At 41.4% G+C, this 24,354-nt stretch overlaps 1 protein-coding gene across 1 annotated transcript; it reads right to left on the reverse strand.

The window, feature by feature from the left end:
- Nucleotides 1-4,541: 4,541 nt before the first annotated feature.
- On the reverse strand, nucleotides 4,542-24,009 carry LOC147313873 (amyloid protein-binding protein 2). Its single transcript, XM_086260590.1, has 13 exons — nucleotides 23,610-24,009; nucleotides 17,835-17,923; nucleotides 16,504-16,655; nucleotides 13,119-13,242; nucleotides 10,770-10,938; nucleotides 10,591-10,680; nucleotides 10,419-10,486; nucleotides 10,234-10,339; nucleotides 10,024-10,148; nucleotides 9,549-9,634; nucleotides 8,981-9,171; nucleotides 8,051-8,216; nucleotides 4,542-7,741 (listed from the first exon to the last, which is right to left on the reverse strand). The coding sequence occupies exons 1-13, from the start codon at nucleotides 23,745-23,747 to the stop codon at nucleotides 7,479-7,481; spliced, it is 1,767 nt and encodes a 588-aa protein (XP_086116716.1). The 5' UTR covers nucleotides 23,748-24,009; the 3' UTR covers nucleotides 4,542-7,478.
- Between the last annotated feature and the right edge of the window lie 345 nt (nucleotides 24,010-24,354).

A 24,354-nucleotide genomic window follows, 5' to 3' on the forward strand; every position in this document is an offset into this window, starting at 1 on the left:
TGTAATGTTTCATGTTGTGGTTAAAGATTGATGACAGCTGTGTGGTGCGATGTAAATAGTTTGCATTTCATTTTTATGTGATTGCTGTGTACATGTGAATAGATCTATAATAAAGAAAAACAAACAAATATACTATTCTTTTTTGTTTTATTAAAACAACTTCACACAAAGTACAGCTATTTACAATGTACCGACCCGGAAGTGCTTTCGCCCGGAGCTGCCGCACCCGCGGTCAATCCACCAGCTGCTGCCAATCAACTACCATCTTCAGCAGGGCTACTTAATGGTGTGGCTGAGCGACAGACAGCGCTGGAGTATTGCACTAAGCCTGGGATTGACGGAGGATTCACGGACACTAAGGAAGCACTTGGAGGAGAGACGGGCACTCACTACCACGCACGGGCTTACACGGAAGGAGGGACGCACTATCACCATTGTTGCACATTTGAACTGTTGTCACCTTGCTGCACTGTAAATAAATGCACTGTCATTATTTCTGAGCTCCGCGCCTGAGTCCACTCTTTAACAACCGTGACAGCCTGATTCTTTTGCTCCATGTTTTGGAGATCCCTTTGCATCTCCCTAATAGTAGCATTCGCGCGTTGAAGCTGGGCAGACGGTTCTTTTAATTCAGCACTCTTTGTCTTGTTTTCCTTCATCAGGAACAAAATCTTCTGTCGTGCTTCACCAAACTTTCCTCTACCAACAGGCAGGATTAATCCATGCATTTATGTTGTTCACATTAAATTCTGATCCTGCCGTTCAAATGTCCTGCTGAAATCAAGACTTGCCAGACAAGGCAGCATTGTCCACACTTCTCGTGTCCAATTCTGGTGTGATACATTCTTTAATTAAAAATGATCAGCTATGGATATAAAATTATACCAGTTGGAGGGAGAGGGGTTCAGTTGGACATCAGTGAGCACCTTACCAAAGCTGAAAGAAGATGGTTTATGCAGCAAAAAAGTATATAGTGGCGCTATATTCAGGCTATATTCAATTTGGATTCTTGCCCTATGGTTATGTGATGTGCTGGGGGTGAAGGAAGCCTAAACATTTCGAGAACCACATTTCGAGAACCACTGTTCTCGAAATCTAGAAATCTGAAATCACACAAAAAAAAAACCCATAAAATCCTAGTAGTTAGGTTTTTTTTACTGTCAAAACCACAGACATGTTGAGTAAATTATTTTTATAACTTGAAATGCAAATATAAATTGTACATTTTTAAAAGTTGTGCACACATTTTATAAACATATACAACTATTTATCTGAAAATGCAACCAATACATCTGGCATTTTTAAAATTTGGTACAACCATTTAAAAATACTACTATAACTAAAATGAAAGAACAATCAGGTGTCACAATAAGATGCCCCACAAACTACTTGTGCCAGTAAAAAAAATGTCCACCACAAGAGGACAACAGGTGTAGCACTGCTCCTGTTTTCACCTGGTGACAGTGTTTACATTGCAATGTGCCTTTGTGACAGTCATTAGTGGCCTCACTGACACACAAAGCAAAACTATGACTACACAACACACTAACTATACACTCCACGCTAAACGTCACAAATCTCCCACATCTCAAAACCGGCTATCGATCTCTGTCTTGCTTTCCCCTCTTCCTAAACAACCAAATCCCAGATGCTGACTTTTTTTTAAAAAAATTGGTCGACATGGTGCATTTTTCCATCGAGAGGAAAGAGGTCTCTTTTTTTCTTTCTTTACTGTTTTTGCACTCTCATTAGAAGATGCTTAATTTAAAAATAAAAAAAAAACAAGAAAGAAGAAAAAAACCAAACGTGATGATATGATTTAGTTTAGTTGAAATCAGGCACCTTCTGTTTAAATGTGTTCTTGTGAATTGATTGTGTATCGCATACATTTGATTTGACTTTCTGCGAGACAACAGTCGTCCGCTGGCCAAAAAAAGTTTTCCAAATACCTCCACGTGATCAAGCCTGGATTTAGAAAACAATAGCAAAAAAATCTGCACCTCCTGCTTCACATGCAATTTGTATTTGTGTGTTCAGAGGCGGCGGCGAGAGGGGAGACCTCGGCTCATCCACGGAACAACTGAGGGAAAAGTGTGGACTTTATACCAGTTTTAAATTGTGTTGATCGGCCACGTAAAACCAGAGTTATGATAAAAATATCTGCAATGTTTCTTTGTTTTTTACTGAATACTGTCGTTGTTTATATTTACTGTGGGAAGAAACGGTAAAAACAGGAGTGACGGCGTGTTTTTGAGATGTGAGAGATTTGCGACGTTTAGCGCAAATCTTGTGTAGTTAGTGTGTAGTTAGTGTGTAGTTAGTGTGCAGTTAGTGTGTAGTCAGTGTGTAGTTAGTGTGTAGTTAGTGTGTAGTCAGTGTGTAGTTAGTGTGTAGTTAGTGTGTAGTGTAGTCAATAGTTTTGTTGTGTGTCAGAACAATGAGGCGACTGCTGAATGTTACAGGTGTTACAGCAGTGATACGTCTGCTGCTGTCAGGCCTGCAGGTATCAGGCTGTTGTTCTCCTTCATCTCATAGTGGACAGGAATTATTTTTTGCAGTGGCACAAATAATTTGTGTTCTGTAAATAGCTTGAAATGTTTATTTAAAAAAAAACGCCTTGGCTGCATTTTTAGGTAAACAGCTGCAAAAAATGTTGTTGTTTGCATAACTCAGTTACCTTTTTGAAGAAGTAACTATATAATTAACTGCCCAGCATTGGTCATTATTTACTGTATTTTGCAGACAGAGTTACAGACTCTCTCCCAGACCACAGACTCATACTCATGATATGAGTCAGAGCTTCATAAATTTCTTTTTTAGAAAGTTGTGTTTTCAAAATTGGAGTTTAAGTTATTTTTACTTCCAATAGTTTTAACATGCTGCACAGGTCATGAACAAGATTTCTTTAAAAAAAAAAAAAATCATTGTAAGTGGGCTAAAGCAGTTAATTAAAAGTCGTCTAACATAAATGCTGTAATTTGATTATTTTAATAAACCATGTAACCTGGGTGGATTGGATGCTGGCGTGACCACAGTGCACACGTCTGCTGTTGCTCACAGTGGTCCAAGAGACCACTCAGGGAGTTTGTGTGTTCGCTCAGACACATGAAAAATTAGAGGGAACATCCCTACAGTGTAATCCTGCCCCCACCGTGCTTCGCTGTAGTGATGGTGGTGTTCGGGTGATGAGCGGTGCCTGGTTGAGGTCTGCATGACAGACTAGTGTGCTGGGATGCATCATCAGTGATGTAACATGAGGTCATCACAGGTTTTAAACCTCTCAACATCAGACACCCTCTCTCACCTGGATTAATCAGACTCACAGCCGCAGTCGTCAACAGATCTGCCTTCTTGATCCAAAGACACCTTGTGGCTTTCTCTGCTGCCTCGCTACCTGATCTAACGACCCTCATTTATGCCCGGCAATAGAAGCACTTTGCAGAGTGAACACTTTACAAATCCTGGGCATCCCACCTCTGCATGCTCGCAGGAAGATCGTCCGCCTGTGCCTGCTACTATGCACACTTTACCTCGTTTGCCTCTTTTATGTGCTCTGCAGGGTGTACTTTTAATTCCAGCACGATCAAATATATGTAAAAAAAAAAAGATTATGATTTGTATAGCAGCAATCCTAACCCTTTAAAATCTGTCTTGTGTGTAAAATGTCAGTGATGGAAGCTGTAAGGCTAGTCTATAAAAGGAGTAAAAGTTTCACAGTGAAATGTAGTGGCAATTGCCAAAAATGGCAATTTCCAAGTAAAGTCTGAAGTTCCTTTCCACTCGCTGTATTATGCACTATAACTCACCTATACTTAAAGCCAGATTTAAAGGAAGAAAACTTGAAGGACTGAAATCAAATAAACTGAATATTTCATCTCATCAGTGTAAAAGTGTCCTGTTGTTTGCTGGGATGGTGAAGTCCAGATGTGTACAGCTGACGGACAGCAAAGAGGGAAACTGTGATGGTCAACGATGTTTTAATGTTTTTGAAGCTAACAGTGAAGCAGTAACAGGACAACAGTGAACACATCCCACACGTCTCCTTTGAACTCTGAAGAGAGAAGCGGGCTGTTGGAGACATCGCAGCTTCAATTTGAACTTTGTCCTGCGCCCCCCACCCCCGACACCACCACTTGAACTACACTATTCCCTTTCAGACATCAGCAGATCATCTTGGCCAAGCAGGAAAAAGGAACTTGCACCTCAGCCGAAGCTGGATTAGAAACTGCTGCCGAGACCTGTTTTGTAATCCTCTGGAGAAGATGCAGACGTAGCCCTCACAGCACACACGTCAAATCATGCAAAGTTTCTCCATGATTCACTTTTTAAGACAAAGAAATATTCATGATCCTTCTCTTTGTATGCACCTGTTTACAAGTAAAGTCTGTAGATAAGAAATCTACTCAGAGGTGGAGGGGTGGGGGGTCTATTTAAGCCAAAGCACTGAGTGTTTAGCTGAGAGCTGGACCTCCTCCTCAGCTACAGCCCCTCACATCACTGTTACAGAGGGAGACATTGACAGCACTGAAGCAACAGCAAGGCAAAGCTCGTTTTCTTCATTCGTTCTTTTCAAAACAAACTAAATACTAAATTAACAGCGGACTATTCATCCATGGCATCACATTCTCAGTAACGTTGCACAGAATCTCCACAGCCTGTGTTCAGCCTCGACTGTGCAAAATCTCATCCTTCATCTGCTACAGCATGCGTCCATGCCTTTCTTCACGCCACTGTTACGCAGCGTCTCTTTAAGCGCTCATTTCTCCTTCACCTCTTATATTGACAGACTGCTTTAGTGAAACAAGGGTCCATGTGTAATGTTAGAATTGCACTAACGAAAAAATCCCATCCAGAGAAGCTGGTGATTCCCAAACTGTGGACTAAATATTAGACTGAAAGCATCTGCAGTGGAAGGCTTTACAGGATCACAGGTACATAAACAGTGCTGTGAACAAGAGCTTGCCCCGTTCTTGATATACACATTGTTTTTTGCATTTTTGTCTCACTTTCAGGTCATCATACAACTGTTAATGTTACACAGACATAACCAGAATAAGCTCAAAATTAGGATTAAGGGTAAAAAGTTATCCAAACCTACCTGGCCTAAAGTCTAAAAACTGGTCGAGTATGGAGGAGCACTGGTGGGGTGTTGGCCATGAACAACCTGTTAAGGTCATGGACTTGCTGGTATATTTGGGATTGTGTTGTTCTGCTGCGTAACCCGAGCACGCTCGAGCTGTACGTCGAGAGCAGAATTCCTTTTTCCATCCAGATCCTTAATCATCCAAGCAGCCCACTTCCACTCCCACTCCCTCCACATGCTCTTACTGTGATGTTCTTTTTATGAAAAGCTGTTTTTGTTTTTTTCCTTTTTCAAACAGGGCCAGGTAGGTTCTTTTGTCCCTCACCAAAAATCACAAATCAATTAAAAACGTATGTTATCTCATTTTAAATGTTGTCTGATGATCTTAATCACTGCAGTGTGACAAACATGCATGAAATGAAGAAATCAGGAGGCAAATACTTTGTCGCAGCACTGTAGCTTACTCCAAATATACAGAACAAAATCCAAACAGGTTTCAAATGGACCAACTAGGTGTTCAAATGTTCTGTTTTCTCATGTCAGTGAGCCAAACCCATTAACATGGTTAAGTCACGCACACAGCTCTGGCTACACACCTGCTGTTCAAACTATTTGTGTGTGACAGGCAGAAGAGAGCTGGCTTTAAGAGAGACAGAGGCACTAAAAGAGCTGTTTTCAGATAGACACTGACTTGAGTGGCTGCCCCAAGGCTCAGGATAAGGTCAATAAGGATTATTTAGAACTGAGAATAATGAAAAGATACAATATTACAGTCTAAAAATAAGAACATGTTCCTTTAAAGCCCTTTCGGCACAAAGTATGTAATGGCCGTTGCATACTTTGTCCACTAGAGAGCCTAAGTTAGCTTTAAAATACCAACATGGCAGCTGTAGAGCTGGTGTCCTGCAGGCTTTAGATATGACCCTGGGTCAACACACCTGAATCCAATGATTAGTTCATTGTCAGGCCTCTGGAAACCTTTTTAATTTAGCCATTTAAACCAGCTGTATTGGATCAAGCACATGTAAAACCTGCAGGACGCCAGTCCTTGAGGCCTGGAGTTCCCCCACCCCTGTTATAGAGCTAAGATGTCGAGTAAAACTGAAAACCAGCCGAAGCTGAGCTTTTAAATAAAGCAACAGATGAGATTCTGGACAGCGAGACTCTGAACGATGGGCCAGTAACAGAAAAACATATCAGGAACTTTAATGGGATTTTCTGACAGGAGGGTGTGAAGCAGAGAGGCCACATGCACAATAATCAGGCTGCTATGCAAACACGCACACAAGCACACAATATTGGTCCCCACTGTAGCGCCGTTAAGGATATAATAGTTTATTTAGCACTTCAAAATATGGGTCCGTCTACAGACAGATAACTGCAAGCTGGTGTAAGGCTGGTAGTCATCGGTGGAGCACTTGGGCACCGAGAGTTGTGTTCCACTCACTCACTCACACATACAGCCTCAAGATGAACAAAGCGAGGCTGCGGAGCCTTTGCACATGTAGCAGCTTCCTCTTTGCCCTCCCATCCGTGTCCCTTGTTATCATAGTGTTGAGCCATTTCTCATTCAGTAAGAAAACTTAAACAAAGGGCTACATAAACATATGTTTGCATATAAATTATTGGCATTTTAATGATGCTATGTCAGTACTAAGCTGGAAAAAAAGACCTGTGAAAACCTGTTGTGTGTAAAAACCACACCTGGTGTTATCACATTCTCCTCCACGCAACTTTGAGGGTTCGCGTTCAGTTAATTGCAAAGAAAAAAACAACAACAAAAAGCCTTCAAATAAAACTCAAGAGTACAATCTGTATTTTCTTTAACTGTACAAGTGTCAAAAATATCCAACTATTTCCAGCTGTGATCTGCCAAGTGATGCTGATGGATGTGCAGGTATTCCACAGATGCTGTCGTGCAGCTCTTGAGAACACGGGTTCGCTCCCGGAGATCTGAGCTACACTGGTACGGTACAAAAGCAAAACTGCTGTCCAGGAAGAAAAAGGCGAGTGAGATGAGAGGCGAGGAGGTCGTGCGTCATCCTTATAGGACGTCTGACGTTTCTTTTCGAGTCCCCAGTCTCGGGCATGTGTCCTCTTTCTGTTGGAGAAACGCAGTGACTGCATCTTGATGGTGAGAGTGTGTTGATGAGGTTTGATAAGTGTCTTCTCTATTTATTTTTTTTATTCCATGAAAACGTGTGTATGTCTGTGTGTGTGTACTGGCAGCATACAAAGTCAACCAAGCTGCCAGTGATGTTTGAATTTGCTGTGTTACTAATCCGTGTGAAACTGAAGCATCACATTTTGGGCTCAAATCATGTCCACACCAGGCTAAAACCCACCCACTTGTCTCTTTTCCCTCCTCTCTTCTCCTTCTCATTCGGTCAACCAATCAGCCGAGACAGGGGCGGGTGGGGCCTAGGCTCTGGGCCAATAGGAAAGCTTGTACCACCTCCTGGGTCTGCTGGGGTGTAGTGTTGACGTCCTCCAGGGCATCCGCCACTGCAAACTGCCGGTCCCTCAGCCGGTTCCAGTTGGACAGTACGTTGTGGTATTCAAACACCTTCTCGTAGTTTCCCACTGAGTTGTAGAGTTTGATCAGGCCTCGGTAGTCGTACTCCAGCCCACTGTAACCCTCGCCAAACAGCTTTTTACCTGTGAAGACAGAAACATCACAGACCATGTTTCATTCAGTCTCTCTGACTCGAGCCCCGTTTTTGATAATGTTACCCTCTTCCATTGTAGCGAAGTAACGTCAGGTGTTGGACTGATTAATGTCAGCTCTACATAAATGATTACATAACAATAACAGCAAAACTTGGCAATTAACTGAGAAGTAGGTTGAGTATGATGCATCTCAGTACAACATGTTCTGTGACGAAGCAACATCAGGACCCAGGCCTTGGGCCTCATTTACTGTGACACTAAAAAACATGGACGTGAACTTGTTCTGCTCTTACTGACCGATAGCGATGGAGCGCAGATAGAGCCTCTCTGCATCCTCGTACTGGTTCATGTCATAGTTGTAGAGGGAGGCCAGGTGACCCACAGACAGAGCCACCTCATAGTCTTCGTGGCCCAGTAGCTGCTCCTTAATCTGGATGGCTTTGATGTGCATCTCCTCTGCCTCCTGGTTACACAAATACGTGTGCAAGACAAAGAGATATGAATCACAAACAAAGACAAAACTCAAAGGCAATATTTATTTGGTTTCCATGGCCTTTCCCATAAATCAAACATCCAGCTACGTTTCCACTGAAAACAAAAAGTGGTTCAGTGCCTGTAAGTGTTGTAACTGGGTCAAAGTAAAGTTGTCACATTACACTCTGAAAGCAAGTTATGGCCTTTCACACTTAAATTGTTTTCCAGTCCATTTCCAATGGACTAAAAGGAATAACGTGTAGTCCCAAGTCAGTCTCTCATTAACAGCAGGATATTAGATACTTGCCCAAAGTCATTTCAGCTGCAGACTAGAACTTCTGCAGGATTACTTTTAACCTCCACTCTGGCTTTTTATAGGCCAAAGACAGCATCTAAGACTGGTGCACACTCTTTATAAATGTGCACCACTCTGATATTTGTGTAATCCCAGCCAACTGCAATGACAATATTTCACATCTCATCATTTCTGGCTTTAAATAGCAAAAACCATTCAGTCTCCCACAAACAGTGGTTTGTGCTTGTAAAAGCACAATGTGACTCACTCTCACACAAACACTCATCTCTTAATCAAGATGAGGTGAATGTGGAATAGCTGTTCTCTGCCGTTGACCTTTTCTTACACTGAGATTATTTTTATCACAAGGCAGCACAACTGGCACACGCTGGGATGGTTTATGCCCCTTAATTTGAATTATTGTGTCAAATATTACAAACCACACATGTCCTCCTCACCTTAAACTTCCTCATGGACTGGTAGAGTCGTCCGAGGTTGCCATAGTGTTTGGCTGTCTGTACGTTGAACTCTCCGAAAGCCTTCTTGGCCAGCTGCAGCGAGGAGAGGTGCAGGTCGTGAGCCTCCTGCAGGAGGCGCTCTTCTGTCTCTTTATTGTGACAGTCGATGGCAATTTCTTCCAGAATCAGGGCTGTTGGGGAAAAACAAGCAAACGCGGATAGAGTCTATAAGACATAATGCACAGCTTCAAACAGATACAGCACTGTGCAAAAGTCTTGAGCTATCCCTAACTTCTTATGTTTTAAAGGATTCAGACTCCATGTAAACTGGTCTTAATCAATAATTCTCCAGGCGTCCTGAAGCTCTTTCAAACTGTTTGTTTGGACATCGGCTGCTTTTTCACTCACTTGCTGAATGTTTTTTTAATCTGTCAAACCACAAAAGTTTGACCTACGAATAGACAACTTAGCAAAGAACCAGTTTTAAATTGTTCTTTCAAGGTACTTTATTACAAGCAGCCAGTCACACACACGAGCATAATACTACTCTCCACTTTGCCTGCCTTACCTTTGACTCTCTTAGAGGAGGCCAGCAGAAGATGGTCCTCAGGCAGAATGTGAGTTATGATGTCTATGGCACGTTCTGCATGGAATCTGAGGGACAAACACAGCACTCAGTCGTGTAACTCAGACTTGGCTGGAAACTCTACATATTGGGGACAAACACTTCCAAGAATATCAAGTGTTTCCATTGAACAAAGTTGTTTTGCAGCTCATACGGTCCAAAAGTGGATCAAAGGTCTCACCATTAGGCAATGCTGACTCACAGCCTTTGTATACACGAGGAGCATCACATGATTAATTACACAAACAACAGGCATCTCCAGTCATCTTTACGTCTGCCCGTGTGTACAGTTAAACATTTGATATGTGCAGCTGCATACACATTACCCAAATACCAGAGTCTGACTTTGGGTGTTGGACTACATTTACAAGGCAGCTCATGAGGAATGTAATTAGCCGAGTTTAGAAGATGCACTCACAGAGCATTGTCAAATTTCCCAGAGCTGTACTGGTGCACATATGAGGAGTAGGCTAGGTCTTCATGGGCTGTGGCAACATGGATGTTCTTCCCCCCAAAGACCGATTGTCGGATATCCAGCGCTGTCTGGGATTTGTACATCAGACAAGATTGAATTAAATAACATCACTGAAAACAAGAGCATACTCCTGTAGCACATCGCTCTACGTACCTGGTAAATAGCAACCGATTGGCATATGTTGTCCACATTTAATAAGTAAAATCCATAATCTAGCAGCGTGTCGGAGTACTTGGGATGCTTGTGTCCAAAATGTTCTCTGTAAGACAATATTTTCAGTCAGAAACTGCGATGTTAGAAAGTACCCTGTCGAGTCTTCATTACACCCAGCGGGTTACCTTGCTAGAAACACTGCATGTTTGATCAGCTGCTCTGCTTTTCTGAACTCTCTTTTCACCACGCAGGCCTGCAGGGAAGAGACAATCCACAGTTTACACATGTGTCTGGAAGACTAGTGTAAAAATTCAGACAAAGACTGATCTGAGCGATAAATACATGTGTGAGTGTTACCTTGGAGGCCTGGCGAAGGACATCAACCACTACTTTGACAGGCAGCCCTGGAGTAATTTCCTTCATAGCCTCTATACACCACCTGTACGCCTGAGAGACAAGGTCATTGCAGACAGAAAGGACTTTCAGTTGTCTCAGTATCAAAACTGTAAAGCACCTCAGTGGTCAAACCTACACACCTCGTCATAGTGGCTTTTGGCAAAGAGCAAGGCACAGAGCTCGCCGTACAGCGCTGCCTTGTTGGCCTGGTGGCCATGTTTGGCTAGTTTGTCCATGTAAGACTGAGCAAGCTTGAAGGTCTCCTCCCCAAGGTGGTACTTGCAGTTTCCATTACGGACATGAAGCAGCCTGAAGAGAGAAGACAGGGACGCTTCAGTCTCAGTCTTATCTGCTGTATTACTGCATAACTGTCAATTTAAAAACAACAAAAGCTGTGGAAGGAAACTGCTGCACTGGTTTCCCTGAAAATAACTGGATTCAGTTTTCCGCAATTTGCAACATGTGTGTGTGCATGTATGAGAGAAGCTCAGGCTGGCTGTCACCACTGCTACCGTCTCCTGGATTCCTCAGTTTGTATGGATGGTGAAGCCCATCTTTAATGTGGTGTTAGTGCTACTGGGGCACCACACAGGACAGTCCTGTTGATTTTCTACACTATAGATTTCCAGTGTAACAGGGAATCGAGCCACATGCAGATGCTCTCTAACGACACTGCAGTGGTTGGGTGGGCAGGAGTCAGAGTACAGGTACTGGTGAGACGTTTTGTGGGATGGTCCAACAAAAATCTCCCCTTCCTGAACGTCCCCAGGACAAAGAGATGGTTGCTGACTTCCATAGTTCACTTAAATGACTGGACACTAAACTGGAGAACCCAACAGTGATGCTGTGTACAACAGGCGGATGAACAGTCTCTAGTTTCTCGGGATGCTGGTAGACATGTAGCAGGATCAACAAACTAATCTGGAATCGTCATTGGGCAGCAAGGGACAGGCGGTCACTGAACAAACTGCTCTCCATCACGGACAACCCATCACACCCACTCGGTTACACACTACAGAGACAGCAGAGCTCATATAAAACTGTACCACAGCTTACATGTTTGTGCCCGGTCAACACACCCGTCAGGACCAAATATGCTACAGAAACATCTGGATCAAACATTTTTGCAGCTTTTTCTTAGCTCTACAGTGTTCAGTTTATTCATTAATACCATCTGCTGGGATTCATTTATATACAAGGCCTTAAATATGGGCCCATGGTACTTCTAACAATGTTGCTGTTTTAGTTTATAACAGTTACAGTGTTGTTACTCCATGACAGATAGCTGCTACTTCCACTCAGAAGGAAAGCTTAACCGTCTGTGATGAGATACAGTTTCTGTGTTTTATCCGTTTTCATCTGATAAGAATCAAAAAAATGTAAAGACAGACTGTTTAACAGCTCTTCATATGAATCACTCAGTGGCTTTTATTCACAACTAACATTTCAAGCTGTGCTGTCAGACGCCTAAGTGTTCTGGGAGAAAACACATGTTGTGTAACATCATCGGACTACAGAGTCGGACTACAGAGATGAGGTCAACAGACTGACTGAGTGGTGTTCAGTTAACAACCTCCAACTGAACACCACGAAAACTAAAGAACTTATCTTGGACTTCAGGAAGGGCAGAGCAGACCCGGCCCCACTTTACATTCACGGGAGCTGTGTGGAGAGGGTACACTCCATGAGGTTTCTGGGCGTGCAGATATCTGATGACCTCTCCTGGACTGCAAATACTACAGCGGTGGTAAAAAAAAGGCCCAGCAGCGTCTCCACTTTCTGAGAGTGCTCAGGAGGAACAACCTGGAGGAGAGGCTGCTGGTGACATTTTACAGAGCCACCATAGAGAGCATCCTAACGTACGGCATAACAACATGGTATGCAGGGTGCTCAGCTGCAGACAGGAAAGTACTGCAGAGGGTCATCAACACAGCCCAGAAGATCACTGGCTGCTCTCTGCCCAGCCTGGAGGTCACTGCAAACTCTCGGTACCTCAGCAGAGCTGGCAATATCATCAAGGACCACTCTCACCCCAGCAACCAACTGTTTGAACTATTACCGTCAGGCCGACGGTACAGGTCACATAAAACCAGGACAAACAGATTCAGGGATAGCTTCTTTCCCAGAGCTATCACCGTAGTAAATAAGCACAAAAACAATTGAACCTATTCCATACCGTCACTGTCATTATATTATGCTGCTATTCATACTGTCATTATATTAATGCTGCTATCCTGTATATATTGTACATACTATTGTTTGAGTACTTACGATTGGTTTTTTGTACTTTTTATATTTTACATTTATATTTATTATTGAAACTTGCACCAAGGGTGTGGCACTCCAATTTCGTTGTACTCTGTACAATGATAATAAAGGCTATTCTATTCTATTCTATTCTATCATATCTGGCACATCTAACAATTATGGTATTGTAACTATAGGACACAGAGTTCCCTGGTGAATAAAAGCAGCTCTTTGACACTGACCTGACACAGCATTCCACAGCCCGGTAGCAGTGGAGGACCTCACTGTGGAGCGTGCACAGCTGCAGGCACGACAGAAACACTTTCTCTGCATCTCCATACCAGCCCGCATCAGACAAGAAGCCACCTACAAACAGAAACATGACAGTCATCTGCCTAACAACTATGGTGTCTGCTGGTCATAGCACAAGGGTCTTAAGAAAACCAAACTTTGACTGGAAGTTTGGTCACTTAGAAAGAAATCTCTAGAGCATAGGTGTCAAACTCTGGCCCGTGGGCCAAATTTGGCCCGCAGCCTAATTACATTTGGCCTGCGAAGCCATACCAAATTATTATTAGAGCTGGCCTACTGGTATTATACAGCTAATATATATATTAGCTGTATAATACTAATACTTTGCTTGTTCCATATTCAGTTTTCCAGCAAAACCTATTTGAGTCCATAAGAAAAGATTCATTCTTACATCTGGAGGAAGATTTTTTTTTCAATAAATATTAATGTTAGCCTGCAACTTTGTTCCATTTTGAATTTTGGCCCACTCTGTATTTGAGTTTGACACCCCTGCTCTAAAGTTTTAAGGCACAGAGAATATCAACCCAAAATCCAGAAACACACATTATGTAAAAGTTAATGACATGCAAATCAGTTTCTAAGTGAAATAAATATTTAGTATTTTGGTGGAGAAACCCTTGTTGGGAAGCACAGCAGTAAGATGTTTCTTGTAGGGATTTTGGCCCATTGCTCTTTACAGAAACTCTAAAACCTGGCTGTTGCTTAGCAACTTGAGGCTTCGGCTCACTCCACAAATTTCATATAGGAATGCCAAGCTTCTTCTTATCCTCTCCTTTGTTACCTTGTTGGTATGTTTTGGGTTAATGTCATGTGGGAAGACTTTTGTTCTTTGGTGGAGAAACTGGAAAGAAACTGATTCTGCAGACAGGTGTGCTTTATACACATAATGAGTTAAGATGGGGAGTATCTGGAATTCACTGACTAATGTTTCAGAGATCTATGGGAGCTAGAACTCTGCTCAAATATTAAATTCTCTCAATGACATGACAATAGGGCTGAACGATATATCGCATTTGCGATAATATCGCGACATGATCAAGTGCAATTTTCTAACCGCAAAGGCTGCGATTATACTCTGGACATGTCCAAATTCATGGGCTGCATCCTCCTGAGGCCGCATTTGTGGACCGATTACGTCACAGCGACGCGCCGAAGGCTGTCCAAATTACTACCATATCCCAGAATTCATAGCGCGGCCCAGCCAAACTCCAGTTTCCAGCAATGGCGGCCGCTACTAAGTTTTAAAATTACTCGTACTAATCTTTCTGGGTCACAAAATAAACTTTTAACATATTTTCAGGCGAGAAAGTAGTTGTGTAAACATCAAATATCTGCTCGGTTTATCAAGATATCCCATATTTGCAAAAGTGCTTCGACGTTTTCAGAGGCGTCTGCTACCCACCAGCTCGACAGCTGGCCGGGAGCTCGAGGGTTACTGATGCGGCCGAGAACGGCACAACTCCCGGCACATCATTTTCAGATCACCGCGGAGTTTCGCTGCTCGGGTTAAACGTAATATATAAGTCACTTAGACAACCTAAAAATGTTATTGTTGGGCTTTTTTCAGTGTTTTGTTTGTTCGTGAGTAAATCGGTTTGGCTGAGATTAAAGTTATTAGATTAGATAAAATAAAACTTTATTAATCCCCCGGGTGGGTTCCTCCTTGGTTTTCACACAGCTGACTAAACGTCAAACAGAAAACTTATTAAACAGAAGTATGAGACAGTCGAGAATTTACACCAGTGTCTGGTTATATTTTAGATAGCAAGAAGCAGACGGCTGAGTTTATTAAACTCCACCGAGACAGCGGTGACGCTAATCAGAACTAGACCGTCCAATTTCACGCCTTTAAACTTTAAAGGCGTGTTTGTGTGTGTGTTTATACAATTGCTATTATGTTTGCACTTTATGTGTAATGTTACTGACTGCAGAGATCAGTAAGATGTGTGTATTTTTTATTTATTAGTTTTATTTATTTAATATTATTTTTTAATTGAATGACTGTCTAGTAGTTCACAGATGTCGAAAAACTGAGTGTGGTAAAGCCACTGATTTTGTTTATGTATATTTCTGCAATCTGCACATTGTACTGACTTTCATTTTAATGTTTACACCAGGGTTCCTTGTCAGCACTTTATGCTCAGATGTTTGTAAGCTAAAAATAAACTATTGTGTATGTTCAAATATACTGTTGTGATTGAAGAAGTTAAATAAAAATGTCAGTCATCAATTCATGCATCACCTCATGTCATCATAACAGAGGTCTGTCTTCCAGGAAAGAACAGTTTAAAATTAATGTAATATAGTATTGGCCATACTATATGATGTATTGCTTGTCTTTGTTTAATAATACAGAAGACAAAGACCTTAAAAAATAATCGCATATCGCATCGCAATCGCAATATTGGGGCAAAAAATCGCAATTAGATTATTTTCCATAATCGTTCAGCCCTACATGACAATTATTATAATAACGTATTATCATAATACATATGGCCTAGGGCTGTTCAATATAACGATATGTATCTGATGACTATATAAAAACGTCTATCGTTTCATTTTACCCTCTCGTTTGTTTCGTGGTGTCGCAAAATAAACTGTTTACGGTAATATTTGTTCATGTTCTGATGGTCACTGTAGTGGCTATATTAATTTCTTAAAGTTCTCTCTTTCTCTTATATTTAATATCACCACACTACGGACGGACAAGCGCCTGTTTTTATGTGTTGTCGTTAGCAACAACGACGGTAACACCATCGCGTGTTCGATTGTTTATGTTCCACATAAACCTTTCACAATAAAGCTCAAGATCCTGTTGAGACTTTTCAAAATAAACTGAATCAGGTGAAAGATGCAGATTATTTACAGATGAAAAGTAAAAAAGAGCCGTCCGGTGCTAAAAAATAAACCTTAGACTCAAACGTTAGAACAGGCTTTTCCCCGCAGCACGCCGTGTAATAAATACTCACAAAGAAAACGGCGCCGTTACAACTTATGTCTAAAAATGTATCGTTTCATGCATCGGTTAAAACACTCGACTCCAGCTACATGACGCGCAGCTGGAAACACTTCACCTGCCCGAGATTCACAGACTTTACAGAAAATGTTACATTTTTGTGATTTATATCGTTATCGGGACGATAGAGGTCTTATATCGGGATATGAGATTTTGGTCATATCGCACAGCCCTAATATGGCCCACATTATATGCTGTTTATATTGTACGTTATCAACCACCTAACATAAGGACAGCTCTGCACTTCTATCCCACACAGTGCTTATCTGAAGCCTCCACTGCCCAGCCCTGACATTTACCCAGCACAAAGCCAAACTGGATGGCCTTCTCTTTGACGTGGGCGTCAGACTCGGCGATGTAGGAGCAGCGGCGGCTGAAGGAGTTTGCCAGAACTGAGGCCACTTTCACACCGTGGTCCATAAGGGCCTGGAAACAGTGGTGCAGGAGGTGTCTGCAGTGATGAAGTCAAAGGGAGACATCGGGTCAACAGTCAAATTGCAGGAAACACAAAAAATAAAAAAATCCAGTCCACAAGCAGCTTTTAGCGTAAACAGATTCTTATCAGTCATGGCCGTAGACAGCATGGCACCATCCCTACTGTACAGAACACCTGGCACAGTTAACTAGCAGTAAGAATATCACACAAGGGACCGTCAAGAAATGAACAACAGGTCAGTGTACGCAGTTGATGTCCTCGTCATACAGAAGGGATCTCATTTCCATATATGAGCATTCCTCAGTCTAAAGAAGATTCACATGAAACGATGTCTACGATGATAGGTGCCAAATGTGTTTTCAAAGATCTACAAACAAGACCTTAAATTCTCTAGTTAGAAATTATATGATGGAAGCAATCACAATATTAGAGTTTTGGTTGATGGACATTGCTTCCTTCCTCTCTGTTCCAGCATCATTAGTGTTTCACACCTATCAGCCTGCCTAACACTACATTTAACAGAGTGGACAAGAGTTTCAAAAGAGCTAAAAACAGATTTCTCTGGTTACCTAAAAACATGTTTAACATCATTAAGGGCACCCGACTAAACCTATGCTTGGTTCCAGTGTAAAAACTGGTTCCATCCACTGTTGGAAAAAAAAGAAGAAAAAAAAAAAAGAGGATTCCAGTATGAACAAATGAAAATGCAAGTTTGGTGAATGATGAAAAAACCGGCATTCACCAAACTCCAAATACCATCTTTACTGATGACAAAGTGGCCAGAGCTCATTAAAATGACTCTTTTCTACCCTCCTAAATTTAAAGTTTAGCATCCCAGTGTACAGTGACATATACTTGTATACTTCCTCTATGTTTAGTAGCCAAAGGGTCTCCAAAGGTTAGGAATATTAATATTCCTCGTTTTACTGGATTAAGATAGAAGTTCTGCTTTTCATTTAACGTGTTGCCATGGTGAATTGTGCTATCAAAGCTCCATTGAAGGTGGCTTTCTTTCCCTACTCGCACACACTAAACTCAAGGTGAACGTACTCGGAGTTAACTGATCTCAAAGGTAATCAACTTGCAGTTTATGGTTAATCTCAGACTCTGCTGAACCTGCTCAGGACTGCAGTGGAAGTGTGAAAACTACTTTAGGAGAGTGATGGGCACAGTTTGGCCCCATTATGTTCTTACCTTTTGTCTGAAGCCCGCAGCACTTTAGCAAACACCTCCAGCTCACAGAACTCTCCCCCCAGCTGGCAGAGTCGACCCTGCTGGTAGAGCTGAGAGCACAGCACAGTGAGACACAGTGAGAAATGAGATTCAGTAACAATACAACAGATGTCATCTCTATAGGTACAAGTCAAATTTCTTAATGTGCAGGGGAACCAATGTCTCAGCTGCAGGTAAATGACAGTCTAACCTGTAACTACAGGAGTGAAGCTGAACATTTTTTACTCTGCTTTAAGTGATGCAACCAATGTTGTCTGCTGAACAGGATCTTAAACAAAAAACAAAAAAAAAAAAATTGCTGATGTCTGGCCTGTCATCAAAGTGCACGCAGCTGGAAACTGTTATACTGAGCCAGGATTATGCTTGTTTATGGACATGCACGTGGGCTGCTGTGGACCCCACCCTCCAACTCTGCTTGCAGTCTGCCTGGAATGTCCATACAGAGCATCACAATCACATCTGATAAGAAAATCAACACCACTCAGATTAAATAGACCCTCGTACACTTGTGGACACAGACAGTATAATCCATATAATCCTTGACACGAATGGCTCACCATAGTGGTGTTTGTGACGGAAACTATTAATCACAGATGTCTCTCTCCAAGGTTCTTACATGAAATCTCACCTAATGAAAACTTGTACTGCAGCCACTGCTGTACTGGGGCGTTATTTTGGTTGTGCAGCTTTAACCTTTCAGTGCTTGTAATTTAAGTCAAACGCTCTACTCACAAGTAGTCACCTAGCTGTGGAGGGCAGTGGGAACCAGAAACAGGAAAACATGTGCAGTGTGGACAAGACAACTTCATGATATTAGGTGTGTGCGCCATTTATGTGTCACCATTTCATAGTGTGTGTAAAAACACAGTGACAATTGTCTAGAACGGTGCTTAAAATTCTAGCATGAACTCCACAGATGTTCATGTTGCCCTCAGGATGATTTGGCACACTGGTAAAAATCAGTGTCAGTGCTGGTGAATTCACCATGTGCTATGTTTCAGCAAACTGCTGAAACTGACAGGAACCTCCACAGTGCACACAGAACAGTACCACAGCACTCAGCTTTTAGATGCTAGCTTGTGTTTGATGAAAACTGACACTTTTGTTACAGCTGTACCTTCAATTTATTGTAATGACTTAAACTCGTGGCAGCATTTTCACATGAATTAGTCCAAAGCAGACTTTGAGCACACTGAGCAAAACTCCAGTATATCGTATCAAAAACACATCAGCAAAATGGGTAAACCAGCACTTGTGTTATTGTGCTTTCCTAATCATGTTAGGAGGCACTGAGCACATCGAGTCCATGCCCCAGACTTCATGTCAGTGTGTTTCTCCTGGGAACTGGGGCATCTGAGCTCTAAGGAAAAACCCATTTTGGTTTATTTACAGAAAATATTTATTCATGCTTTTGCTGGATTTGCACCAGAGTCATTATATAAAAGGAGAAAATGTTAACGAAAGCGTAAGAAAGTAACAAAATTATGTGCATTTGTAGCAGAAGAAAAACTTTCAGGGAAAAACAAAGATTTTTTACTGGGTTTCTGTCACAGTGACCACTGAAATGCACAGATGGTGCAGACCACCCAAAACTTTGTTGTACATGTACAATGACAATAAAAGCCTATCCTATCCTAAACTTAGAATTCTCTCCCCATTCAAGTCTGTATGGGTTTTAAAGTAACTGCCCAGCAGCGTTTCAGATAGCGTCTGTGTTTAATGTTGCTTCTGAAATGGCTTTGGTTTGTGCCCACTAGGACAATAAACATGTATTTTAAAATGTTAATGAATCAATACAAACACAATTGAAAATGCTCTCTTCCCCTTTTCCATAAGTGTGAAGACGAGCTGACTGACAGCTTAAAGGTTTAATTCTTACTGTTAGACAAGAGAAAATTTATAATAAACTTTTATACCATAACCACTGACAGTGTCTAATGAAGGTTTTATGTCACCTTGACCCTTGTTTTTCAAGAAAGACTCCATCTGGAACCTGCAGCACAAAGTAAGTTTAACACACTCAGCATATCATTTCTTTATCTGAACGTTTAAGCACTTTGGTCAGCAAGACTGCAAAAGCACCGTTTTAGTTTGTTTTCCAGCTGTTGTCGTGTTGTTGGTGCGAGAAAAAAAGCTCAGAATAAATAAATAAAATGGAATTCAAACCACTGCTTGCAAATTGAATATAATAAGGTCAACAAGTACAAAGAGGAGCCTTTTTTTAGAGAATAATTTAATGTTAAAATTATCTGCAACCAATGAGAAAATAAAACCTAATAATAATCAAGGAACACAGAATATGAATATTTATTCATAAAGAATATTTCCCCTTACTACTGCTCATCAGGGAAAAACAAACTGACACTACTAAAAAACTTCAGACCCTCTTACTATCCAAAGGGATCTTCCTGGAAGAGACACCATTTTTCTAAACACTGATTGGTCAGTAGGCAGTGTTTTGAATTTCCAGTGACTGCTCTATAAATCATCAGAACACACAGAAACCCACAATGCCCGATTTCTTCCCAACTTAGCCTTAAGACACGTGGAGTAAAACTAATTATTTTTCCATCTGTGTCTTAAGACACACAGAGAGGCGCACATTAACAGAAGGACTACATGAATCAAAGTTACCAAATTGCCCCAGTTCTTAGCTCCATTGGCCCCCCGTCTTAATGAAGCTCTATTTTTTTCTTTCTTTGGGGGGGGACACAGTGCAGTTTGCAGGTTAACACCTGCCAGTAAAATTAACTGCAACCACGCCAAGCTGGATGTGAAACCTCATCTCTCAGGAAAATCAAGATCGATCCAAGATAAGGGCATTTTTGCCTGTAACTATTTTTCTACAATACTTCTTACTAGAGCAGGGCGATATAGCCAAAAAAATTTATCACGATATATATTTGAAAATTTGCGATAACGATATAACCGACGATATAATTGATGCGAGACAAAATACAACTCCACAACATTACTAGCGCAAAAAGACAACCTTCCATTTATTTTCACTTAAACAAGAAGCTGGTTTTTATGTACATTAAAGCTTTATAAAAATGTAACAGTGCAAATGCAAATTCCTTGCTGAAAGTTTAACCAAAAGGCATTTCCAGTAGAAATGGGCTGACATATCCTGAGCATAACCATGTATAATATCCACTGAAGTTAAAAAGAGGTGCTTTGCAACATTAAACTGCAGTGTGCAGTACGCATTTTTCGGACCATAAGGTGCACGGGATTATAAGGCACATTAAGCGAAACAAAGCAGTCAGATAAATCAAATTTTATTAAACTCATTCTTCTTGCTTCCTCCACTTCTGTACCATTGATTCATTAATGTTGAATTCTCTGGCAGCTGTTCTATTCCCATGTTGTTGCAGTATATTAATGACTAACCTCGTATTGTGGATGGATTATCTCAGTTGTTCTCCTGACTGAAGTTTGGTCCGTTTACAGCATCCTGCCATGCGATTGCATTTGTCTCTAACCATGAAGAACCTTCACGTTAACTTTTATAAGTGGAAAAGTGTTAGTGTTCGTCCTCCAGCTTCACTGTTTATGTTATGCTAACATAGCTGTGTCGCTAGCGATCACGTAGCACATCATTATATACCAGCTAGCCCAACTTCAGTAACCCTACAAACGTCACTGCTGTTTAGTTTCCTGTCTTCATTTATGTTGGAAGTGATAGCAGAGCTGTACGTTTGATTTTTTTCAGAAATCTCTCCGTCAGAACATGCTATATCATGCTTAGGTAACTAGCGAAACTAGCGAGCTAACTTCCGCTAGCTTCCTGCTAACTTCTAACTCCGTTAAATGTAATAACTTTTGTTTTCATGGATGCCTGGAAGTTAAACTTTATAGTTACACCTGGTAAAGCAGCAATGCTGATCGTTTTATTAAAGATGAAAGAATTTAGACAGTTTTTAACTCTAAGTGATGCTGCAGTGTTGTTTGACCTGAAGCATAGGAGTTTAGGACCCAGATTACTCCCAGATTTAAGAGCATCTTAGTCCAACAAATATGACAATAACGACCGCTTGCATGTTCTGCAAAAAAATGTGCTTTGTTGTGTATCTAACGGACAAACACCAAACCAGTTCCACATCACTGAAGTTGCACCATTTTTACAAACCAATTCTGGTTCATCTGTTTCACTCAACAATCGGCCATGTGCGTATGAAAACAAAGGCACTGCGCATGCGCGTTTTACTCCCATTCTATCGCGATATTTCATTTTCCTATCGTTGCCTAACATTATACCGGTATTACCGTGAACGGTATAATATGGCCCAGCCCTACTTCTTACACTGACGATTTTGTTCCAATATCAGAAAAGATATGAATATGGACAGCAGCACACTAACCTGGTGTCTGCCATACTTATAAAACAAACTAGGTTCACTTTGTTTACTTGAACTAATAAAGCTGAGAGGCTTGAATACACTCAGTGCACTATGGCCTATTTAGTTAATCTAAAAATGATGCGCAGATTTCCCTCGAGCGCTGCATCCAATCGATTGGCTGAAAACTGTTTTCAGTTGACTATGATTTTCTTCGGTTGTCTACAGGCCTACTGTGATGTTTACAGGAATCTGCAAATGGTTTTTGGCTATAATTGCATTCTTAAGTGTACCTAGATTTACTAATGTGCAAATAAATCTGTAAATATGCAGCTGGGGAGAGAAATGGCTGAGAAGTCTGAAATCTTTTCTTCAACAGCTGGAAATGATGACAAGTTGTTGTTATTGCAGTCACAATCAGTTCTTTGGACAGGCCTCTCAGTTTGATAGATTGGTGTTACACTACATTTTTTATATTTACAACCTCAATCCAAATGACATGCAACTACAAACAAAATCTCCAAACACATTTGCACATATTTGTGGCTACAATATTAACCCCAAAGAGAACACTCAAAGGATTTTTACACTTCTCACGCAATTGGTTTTAACATATGGTGTTACTTTTATTATTACTAAATAGTTAGCATACCATGACTGGGTGGACTAAAGGTTTTTTTCGTCCAAGTATTAGAGTTACACATCAGGTATACATCAATAAAGGATCTAAAGATGCACCCGTAGATTAAACAAATATCAGATCCTAGTGTACATTTTATGGGCATCTGGAATTATCTGGTGGGTGAAGATCGAGTAACTGTGAAACATGCTGTATTCGCGACCTTCATGTTTTTAAAATCCTTGCTCTGTCTGTCACGCCTGACCTCGGTGTGACACTTAACCAACTACACGTATCAGAAGGAAAGAATCGCTGTCGAGGTTACAGTGGTTTAATATCGCTGTCCGTCTTTATGGAAAGCTGATGGTGATTGTTTGTAAAAGCACACGTATGTTGTAAGCGAGGAGCTTTATACGTGAGAACGGCTAACGTCACTTTAGCCAAAGTGGGTCAGACCTGGACATGACAACACTAAAAACACCACACATCACGGAACCAGTTCATTTAAATGGATACTTGGGTAATTAGCGACAGTCTCGATGCAGTTTAATAATTCGCTTCAACACACACACTGTCACACTAGCTTTCTGTAATGTCGAGGCTGGATAACTTGTTCGTTAGCCAAATCAGATTCCTAAGGAGGAATTTTCGATAGCTAGTCTAACGTTACCGACATTTCGCTAACGTTAGCAAGCAGTGTTAGCAGCCGACCACAGAAGCTCGCACAGGATGTTAGCTGTCACATCATTGAGAGTCTCCTTACTGCTAAAATCCTACCTTATAATAGACGTCGAACTGTATATTTTCTGGGAGGGACCGTATGTCCCTTCTTGACCGGCTGTAGTTGTCCACCACAGCCGAGATAGCAGTGTTGTACAGCGTTTCTGGGATCCATTCGAGCTCCACCGCAGCCATGTTGTTTTCCCTCTCCAAAAAAGCCCCAGAAGCTACAGCCCTCCTCAACTCTCCTTACATTCACTACCTTACCACTATTGAAGCCCTTCTTCTGCGAGTCCTCATGCAACATTCGCTCCGTATTGACACTACGAATATTATTGTTGCAGACAAGTCAGTGTCTCGATTTAAAAAACCGCTGTTTCATTTCCATCCTTCTCTTTCATCTTCGACTACTCGTCGACCCTACAGCAGTTCCGTGCCCCCGTCCCGACGCTCACACTCACGGGCGCTGACGCAATGACGTCATTGTGCAGTCGATGCTGAACCAACAGGCTCCAAGTAAAAAGTCACACTTCACATAAAGTAAAAAGATGAATTTACCGACGATTGCCCATTTAAGCAATGTACCAACCACCCACTCGTCTTTCCGTGAAGAAGCCGCGCTCCTTATTTGGCAGATAACAAACACATATCATAACAAATGGCAACAGAAGACAAAAATCCTTTACTTGTTTAATGTTAATGTACCTGACCAGCGCTTTGATTTCGTATACAATGTGTTAAATTTATTACAATTCCTTTATATTTAATGTGGCTAGAAAAACTCCAACGACAGCCAATCATT

The sequence above is a fragment of the Aulonocara sp. 'chitande type north' Nkhata Bay genome, linkage group LG14, assembly GCF_057382095.1.
Source record: "Aulonocara sp. 'chitande type north' Nkhata Bay isolate Kocher_YH1m ecotype deep benthic linkage group LG14, A_spYH_male_GT1.1, whole genome shotgun sequence".
NCBI lineage: Eukaryota > Metazoa > Chordata > Actinopteri > Cichliformes > Cichlidae > Aulonocara > Aulonocara sp. 'chitande type north' Nkhata Bay.